Source organism: Olea europaea, chromosome 5 (assembly GCF_002742605.1).
Source record: "Olea europaea var. sylvestris chromosome 5, O_europaea_v1, whole genome shotgun sequence".
Taxonomy (NCBI): Eukaryota; Viridiplantae; Streptophyta; class Magnoliopsida; order Lamiales; family Oleaceae; genus Olea; species Olea europaea.
Window position 1 is genome coordinate 4,871,852 of NC_036241.1, and position 9,698 is coordinate 4,881,549.

Genomic DNA, 9,698 nt, shown 5'->3' on the forward strand with positions numbered 1-9,698 from the left:
ATTCAACTCAAAAATATTGTTTCTTTAATCCATATACTCGCACTCGTTATTGTTCTATCCTCTCATGGCTTCTTCACCATTTTCTCTAACAAATCAAATACTTGGTCCCAAATTCTCACCTCCATCTCCGCCGTGCCATGTCGGTTTCCGCTGCCAACTTCCCATCTCCGCCACTTCTGCCACCGTAAGTAGTAGCAGCAATGTTTCACAAACGGCGTCGTTGTACGATTTTCTGGGAATTCAAATGGGTGCTTCAGGTCAAGAAATTAAGACTGCGTATAGAAGATTGGCCAGAATCTTGCATCCTGACGTTGCATTGCATCTCGGAGACGATGACACGTCTGCAGCCGACCAGTTTATGAGAGTGCATGCCGCTTATGCCACTCTATCTGATCCTCAGAAGCGAGCGAATTATGACCTAGCACTTTCACGGCGGAGGATGGGATCTTGGCCGCCGTCGGCGAGTGGATTTGCTCGGTACACTGCCCGGAGCCGGAATTGGGAAACCGACCAGTGTTGGTAGCTCAATGACACTTTTTAGCTCAATACTGCGTGTAAATATTTAGTACATGTTTGGCTAAGTATTAAGTATATAAGTCGTAAATTGTAATAAATAATTTATTCTTATCAAAGTTAAAGGCAATCGCTCGGATGTTTCCACAATCCAACCAAGGGAACGGGCGGGAGGGGACCATAGGATGAGGAATGTCTGCATCTCGTTGCAAGGCTCATTTTGAATTGAATTGTGGGTCGTACAGTGAACAACTTTATCTGATCAAGGGTCGAGAATCTCGATTCGTGATACAATTAGCAGAAATATAAATAAGCTGTTTAATAGTAACATATCGCGCTCTTAGAAATAAGTATTTTTTATGACTTATGCATTGGCATGTGTGGAATAAAGAACTTTCTTTATATGTACGGATTATGACGTGTTATCGTTGCTTAAAATCAGATCTTGTCCTTGGAGTGATCAAGAGAATCCAATTCTCTCTTTTACTTTCTTGCTATAAAATTTCAACACAAGGGGACTGAATCTTGAAATTCTCTCTTTGAAATTGTCTACTGATATTGTACACAAAGAAAGTTTTTTCTCTGTCCCATTTTTTGTAAAGCAAATTGACATCTCAAGAGGCAAATATGGGCCCAACTGGCAGGACATTTGGATAAGATAAGCCCTATTAATTGTCTATTAAAGTGTAAAAGTTTGACAGCTAATGAGTCAATTGGGCCCAGATGGGAAGAAAATTGGATCATGATATTCATTTAATGATGGGAAAAATGCATTTTCAAAAATAAATTTGTATTTAAAAAAAAATAAATCAAATGATTTTTGTGACATTTGATATAATATTACGACCTATAATTTAATTAAATAGGTTACTATAGCAATAACACATAATTTATGATCAGTCATAGACTCATCATAAATCGTACAAGGTCTAAGTCATAAAGTCGCAATATGTGGTTACAATTATATATTTAGTTGCAAATCACACATTTTATTGGATAAAAAATTATTTACTAACTTCGCCTCATAAAAATAGACTTGGTTTTCTTTCCGTTTGTCCTAAATTATGGACCATTTTTCTTCTTGAAAGTATAGATATTTTTTAGTTTTCTAATGGGATAATGGTAGCCAAGGTCCCAAACCTTTCAAACAGTAGCAGACTTTCTCTTACATTTCAATCGTTGTAGTCGTCATCCCATATCTTTCAAATCATAATAGAGAGGTCCCAATGGACGATTTTCATCCAATTCATCGTTAGTTGATCTAAAAAAAATTAATTTTCACCACATTTTACTCAATTTTATAAGGACAAAATTGTAATTTAATATTTCTCCATCAAATAATTAAAAACTTAATTAAAAAAAGTAAATAAAATAAAAACTTTCTTTTTCTTCCTCACGCCACCCCATCACCCAATCCCTCAACCTAAAACGAGAAATCCACCATACCATCGAATAAATAATACATTAATGGCATAACAAGTTGAGTGAATCCAAACCCAACATTGGCCCAAGTAGCAACAAACCCGACAACCCGACCCGAAAACATACGAGCCCCATTATGAGTCGAGAGAAGATGGACCCGACTAAGTATGCCACAGCAGATTTTTCGACATCGGATTGGGAGAGATGCAGGTCTTCTTGGATTATGGGAAGGAGTGAAAGGATAGAAAAAGTTGAGAAAAAGCATGAAAAAGGTCAAAACCAAGCAAGATGAAAAAGCTTCCTTGTGAGGTGAAGAAACTGAAAATGAATTGAATTCTGTGGCTTTTGTAATTTAAATCTACTGGAATACAGAAAATGGGTTATGACAATATTGAAGTTATTCCTTATGTGGTGGCGGTGGTGGGCGAGGGCGATGGCGATGGCGATGATATGGCGGATTTCTTTTTTCAAATATTTTTGCTTTTTTTTATTTTTTGTTTTTTATTTAAGTTTTTAATTATTTTATGGGAAACTATTAAGCCTCCGTTTGGCTCCCATTTTTTGAAGTAAAAATGGGTGGAATAGTGATTTTTTTTGAAAAATGAGTGGTTAAAAAAAAGCAAAAATTTTCGATTTACGTATAATATTATTTTATGAAAGATCGTGTGGTTGAAAAATATGATAGAGAAAAATAAAATGAAATGAAATGTAATTTAATGTAATGGGGGTCAAACGGGAGCTAAATTACTATTTTGCCCTTATAAAATTGAGTAAAATATGGTCAAAATTAATTTCTTAGGTCAACTAACAACAGATTGGATGGAAACCATCTATTGGAGCCTCAGCTGCTACAATTTGAAAGGTTTGGAGTAATAGTTACAATGATTGAAAGATTAGGATAAAGTCTACCATTATTTGTAAGGTTTGGGGTCTCAGTTGGGATTATCCATTTTCTAATATACCTATATTTAACGTATCTTGTTATCAATGAAGATAAACTAATCCTATTTAAAATATTATTTAATGTATAGGTACATTAGGAAAAATGTAAGGAAATTTTTTTATTTTCAACTACATTAATTATATTTTTTACTCTGCGTGAAACTAAAAACAAATATATCTTTACTGGATGAATATAGTATTATTCACAAATCACCCAATTAATTAGTTACAATCACTTTTCATCTCATCCCATCGCACTCTACCACCCAAATCATCACCACCTCAAATTCACAGTCCACTACCACCTCCACTTCTATCTCCAACCCACCACAACCACTACCGCACATCAAATCCACAAACCACCTCCACCTCCACCTTCATAGTCAAATCATAGTCACAACCACCACTACATTCACTTTCAACACACCTCAAATTTACCACCACCACCACCTTCACCTTCAACACACTTCAAGTCCACCATCAGACCAATGTCATGAAATTAAGCGCCAGAGTTTGTAAGTTCAAAATTCTCCAGTCTCAACTTAACTCTGGCACTGAAATTTAATGATTTCACGAAAGAGAAAACTCAAGAAACACAAAATATCAAATAATGGTAATTGGCACCATAAAATATTTAGTTATACAGAGTGATATGAATTCTTTATTTCAACAATTCAACTGATAGGAATCAATTGAATTGGAAACTAGCCAGAACTATAACCAAATTATTAAGTTCATTTCTAACATACATAAAATTTCGTCCACAAACTCCAGCTCCAGAGTTAAAATCCTAAAATTCAATGGTTTCATCTTCATTTATACAATAAATTCTAACAAATTCATAATCTAAAATCTCCAATAAAATAAATAAAGCAAGAAATTAAGAGGTATATAAGCTATGAATTTCCATACAAAATCTTGATATACCATTTGTCTTTTATCATCTTATTGCAAACTGAAATCTTGATCTATCATCTCTCATTTCCAAATTTACCAAGTAAACATTAAAAATAAGATAACAATCGAAATCCAAATTCCTCTGCCTCTACATATATACATATTAAGGAGTAATCAAATTACTAAAAAAGAATCATATTATCATACTATAGGTTGTAAATATGAAATGTGATTTTACAAGTATCCTGATTATGCAAATATAGGAATGAACCATAAACCGTCAAACCTCAAACTCGAACTGAAACCATTTTTTTGAAATCATTGGTTTGAGATTACGTGGATCCTTCAACATTTTGATTTTGAACCAAACCAATCCAATTAAATTATACCAGATAAAAGGATATATACATATTAGACATAACCCACTCAATACCTAAATAGATAATTATTCATCCCACTAATTAATTAAATCATATACAAATACCCATTAGTCATTACAACTTTGAATGTAAAACCCTCAAATTGGATGAGCTGTTGAACAACTATTGCTCAATCATATTTACCGACCATTCATTATAATTAAATAGACAATTAAATCTAGATTTTAATTTCAAACTCACACATTTTTTCCTTCTACTAATAATTTTCTTAAATTTTGGCTGAATTTCAGGTCAGTATGTTAGTTTTTTTTGGGTAATTTTTTCTATATTTTATTATTAGTTGTGCTATTTCACTCTAATAAATACCGGGCTCCCTTAAATTTTTCGCGAACAATATTGTTTGTTTTTTTGCATCTCAATTTTTTGGTTAGCCCATTCAATTAATTATTTACGTTTTAGCTTAGTCTCTAGATTTTACTATTATTTACTAGAATCATTTGATTGGTTACATGAATGGTCGTTTTGAAGATTTGACCAATGATTCTTTCGATATATTACTTTGGTGGAAATTGAATGCAAATAAGTACAAGATTCTCCTCCAAATTGCTAAAGGTATATTCGCCAATGTTCTCAATGGTAGTGCCAAGGCGCACCTAGGCCCAGTCTAGGCGTGACGCTCGGCCAAAACGCCAAGCCAAGCCTCAACGACAATTATTGATGTTAAGGTGCGTCTAGGTGCAATTATGCAAGCCAATATCATCCTTTTTTTATTTTTTAAAATTTTATGTCGTTAAAAAATTATCAATGGCTAATTTTTTCATTTTGCCCTAATTTAAGACAACTACTTGTATCAGAAGATACGGAGGATGAATTATATGAAGAAGAAGATATTGAATTAAAGTCCGATAAAGAGTTAGATAAGATTTAAGTTCATATACTGTTTATTTACTATTTTGTATTTAAATTTGAAACTTATTTTTTGTTGGAAACTTTGAAAAATTGTATAACGTTTCTATGACTCTATTTTAAATGTTTAGTAAGTATTATTTTTAATTATTAAATAATTCTTTGATTTATTAAAAATTAAGATAATATTAAAATAAGAAAACATCTTTTTACGTTTTTTTACGCCTAAATCTCGTCTAAGCTCATGTAGCCCCTAGCTTGACCTCTACGCATCACTACACATTACGCCTTTTAGAAAACTAGTAATGTCAATACTTCCCTTTGGACTTACCACTCTCCGAAATGGAAAGAGAAATACAACTTATTTCATTATTTAAAATAGAGTCAACGATCACTGATATTAACTATTCAAATATCTACAATTGTTTCTGAGTCAATATTCCTTATCAGTGGTTGAATTCTTAATTTCTTTAAGAGTTCCTTAAATGCAAATATGAATGAGGTGATGATTTGCCCTAAAAATTGGTTTCACAGTAACGCAAAAATATTGGATGATTTATGGAAAGTAAAAGAATATATTATCATATTTGATTTTTCTATTCATTTGCTTTTATTAGTTGTTTTATATCAGTTAACTATAATCAATTAATTCGTGTACTATATTTTCATTTTTATGGAGAGATTGAATCATAATATTACAATTGCTGAGGTTGCGCCAATTACTATCAACTATGAGGTTAAAATGTTTCTATAATGTTGTTGCACTAATTATAGAACCTTGGTTTGTAATATTATTAATGATAAAATTTATATTTTGACTTGAAATTTTAGATAAATATTTATAATTTAATTTATTTGATATATGTTATTTTTTATTTGTTAAACAGTGATTTTAAACAGAAAAAATTGGCTTAAATTGGTTTGGTTTAGAAAGTAAAGTAATTCGGTCTGAAAAATTTCTATACCACTTTAAGTGGTTTGGTATGAAAATTTCTCACAAATCATCTAAATCGAACCGTGTTCAACTCTTAGCAAATAAAAGGAAAAATAAATAAGCAAACATCCTCTTTTTCTTCTTTCCTGGGCACCTCCACCGGCGACACTAATGCGGCAGTGGAATTCATAATTGAGAAAAGTTCAAACTAAGGGTATTTTAGGCCCTCAAAATATATTTGACAGTAGCTCTTTCTTAGGTCGGCTATTGGAGGGTTGTAGTTCATTTATTTTTTTGGGGCCCCTCAAAAAAGAGGCCCTACACCATTGTCTAGTTTGCTTCGGCCTAGGATCGGGATTCAGGCCTAGTTGGCTTTGGCCCAGGATTGAGCCTGTAAATTGCTAACATACCTCAATGTTAATAGTATTTGCCATGTCATGGTTATGTATATGTTTATGTTAATACAACCATGAGAATGCATGAAATGAACTTAACAAGAAATTAAAGGGTGATAATAATTATATTGGCAAAGGAAATTTTTTTCTTTAAAGATCTGTATTTCGATTTTCAAAGAGATGTATATCTATGCTATGAAGGTGTGAGGGGAAAATGGGGAGTAAGAGATCGACACACCTAATTGATAATAACATTGAATGTTTATGTTAACCGCATTGACAGTACTACCTATGATTGAATGAGTTCCAAATAATAATGACCCTTGCAAGTTCCTAAACTCTTGTACACCCTGAGCCTGCTTAATGTTTACGAGTGTTCCCTCTCTTAGTTATTAGTTATTGAAGATGATTTTATCATATTGGTTCCATTAAATAGATGTAGGTTATATCAAATTGCATTGGCTACAATGTTGAAAACTAATACCAACGCAAAGGGAAAACATAGATGTTGAAGGAAAAGTGTTTTGCTTCTTGCTTTTATTTTCACATTCCATGATCTTCTGTAGCATTCATGCCTAGACATTTTTATTGGCTCCTGTGATCTTTGAGAAGGAAGAATACGCTACATTTAAGTGTTCTTCATAATTGGTGTGGGGTGTATAGTTTTCTATATAGGACTGATTCATGTATGGGAGTGTGAGGGGGATTGATGACATTATTCTGAACAGGGAATGTGTTGAAGGAAGATTGCTGGTGATAGGTATATTGGTGAATCAGTGGTGCGAAGTTTAATGATTTTTCCTTGTTTCCATTGCTTCTCAATGTAAATTTGGTCAGGAAATAAAAAATTAAAATCCCAGTAATCTTTACTGAATTACCATTTTGTCTGATATGGATCATCCCAACAAGGATTCTTGACCCGTAATTCATGTTAAAGAAAACTGCAAATTTTTACATATATTTGAATGGAAGCATTTTGCTGTTAGAGAACATTTATGTAGTTTTCTTCTTACTTATCCCTGTCGATTCTATGGCCAAAATAACAAGTGGAAGCTGGAGACGAGTCCAGGTCACTTTGCTAGAGAATGTCCTAATGTGGTTGGGACCATTATGGTGGACGAGGGACGGATCCCGAGCTATAGCCAAGGCCAGCCCAAGCTCGGATCTACCATTAAGTTTTTTTTTTTTGTTTTAAGTTAAATGTAGGTACCAACTCAACATGCTACAATTAAGCTATAAACCACGGAAAGAGCAGAAATGCCCACTAGTAGTAGTATGAGGACGACAACCACGGCCAATGGGTTCGATACAATTTTCATGATTAGGGTTTTGAATGACAAGCTTGGAACAGACTTACGCGTCAATATATTAGAGAGTTGGCAGGGGAAAACATGGATACATGCATGAATGACTTGAGCAGGGACTATCTTGACACCTGGCTTGACGCAGGCCTTTTGTTTTTATCATGTCGAATTCTTATATCATCTTGCAGAATTTTTTTTTTTAATTATTATTTTTCCTTGACAAGACTTGAATATAGTCGTGGTTCATGGAGTCTTTTTGAAGGTTGTATGTGTAAGCCGTGGCAAAAATGTATTTTTCATACAACATGGTCATCTAATGGATATTAAGCCCCCGTTTGTTTCCCATTTTTTTCTCATTAAAATGAAAAATATGATCGTTATCCATCACATCAAGTCACCAAATTTGAATTTCTATTTTTTGTGTGGGGCCCGTAATAGCTATATTTTTCATTCTCATTTTTACAAAAATGGGAAACAAACGGGACCTAAAACAGTTGATTTGTTCTCGTTTATGGTAAGTATATAGTTGTTTTTGTTGTATGTTATAGTTGTATATGACTTGTTTGGTAAGATTGGTAGTACAATATGAAGTTGTGTCATGTATTGTGTACTAAACGAAGTGAGTATTATTGACCTCAAAATCTATTCGATCTAGTGGCTAACAGAAAATCCGGGCCATCTCCCCTAACACCTAGATATCACATGAATGCTTGAACACAACGTTAAGGTGGAAAGGTTATCGACTAAGAAAAAAGTCTTATGATCCTTCCGAGTAATTTATGTATATAACAAGCATATCGAGGGACCAATTTCGGCAACATTATGAGTTTGGTCCGAATGCCCATCAAAGCAAGTAGTTGCTTCAAACAGGTGGTCCTGGGAATGCTAAACAGAGTGATGGATACTCTTTTAAGGATGTGTGCAATATTATACCCTCAGTTGTTGGGAGTTGGAACCAATCTCTCTTTCTCTTCACTCTTTTGATGTTATGATTATGCTTTATAGTTCAACTTTCTACACTCTTATTATGAAGTGCTAAGCAAAAGAGAGAAGTAAGAATTATTTCTTCATAGAAAATACATTACCTTTCATGAATGCTAAGATTGCACCTTGGTGCGTATTTTTTAAGTATTCATGTCTCCTCTCTAATGATTCTTTATTAGCTTCATATTTTTTGATGATTTGGCTCTGCATGGGACATGAAAACGGGTTATTACTTTTTTCTTTAATTCGATAAAATCCAATGCATTAAACACGCCCTTACGAATTAAAATAAGGACATATTCTATTGCATGAGATGTGGTGATAAATTGTTGTCCACAATGTATAGCATACCAAATATGCAACTTCAGAGAATAGGGGACCTTATCAACTTGGGTAATGGCTATATATGATCATCTTAAATTGTCCACATACATGTCAAGTGGAGATTGATCAAAAGCTTTGAGTCAAATTAATCACTAACATATTTGTTACATTAGACTCGACAAATGTGAAAAAACTTAAGAAAATGATATGTAACAGAACTTGTCAATATTTTATCTAAGCATAATACTATTTAACAGTATGATGATGGAATATCAGTGATGTGATAGTCTATGTGAAATAATGAGAACGGAAATTTCATTTTTTATTAGAGAGATGAAAGGAAATGATAAATAGCATTACCTTTTATCTCATATGTCTTGTCAATCTAGAATATCAATGATTCAATGGTGACTTTAACAATTAAACTTTCTTTTTCCAAAGCATATCGTCTAATTTAACTAAGTTTAGAGAAAATTAAACTAGAGATCCTGTGGGTCCATGCGTGCCATTCTTGCAACTGATTCCAACTGGCACGTACAGTTCACTTTTCTTGCAACCTTGAATGCCCCCAATTCCATCTAGGTAGGGACAAAAGTAAAACCCAAGAAATCTCCCACGCTCAACCCACAATTTATTTTTTATTTATTGTTTGTTAATTGGCTTTTATAAGATCACTGATCAAATGGGATGCAAAACC

The 9,698-nt window shown here is 33.3% G+C and overlaps 1 protein-coding gene across 1 annotated transcript; it reads left to right on the top strand.

Annotated features, from left to right (window-relative positions):
• On the top strand, positions 1–973 carry LOC111394464 (chaperone protein dnaJ 11, chloroplastic-like). The gene has a single exon (XM_023020299.1). It carries the CDS (start codon positions 65–67, stop codon positions 521–523), a length of 459 nt encoding a protein of 152 aa, XP_022876067.1. The 5' UTR covers positions 1–64; the 3' UTR covers positions 524–973.
• The last annotated feature ends 8,725 nt before the right edge of the window (positions 974–9,698 follow it).

What these genes read in the sequence shown, in the direction of transcription:
- LOC111394464 (XM_023020299.1), top strand. Translation starts at nt 65, where the DNA reads ATGGCTTCTTCACCATTTTCTCTAACAAATCAAATACTTGGTCCCAAA.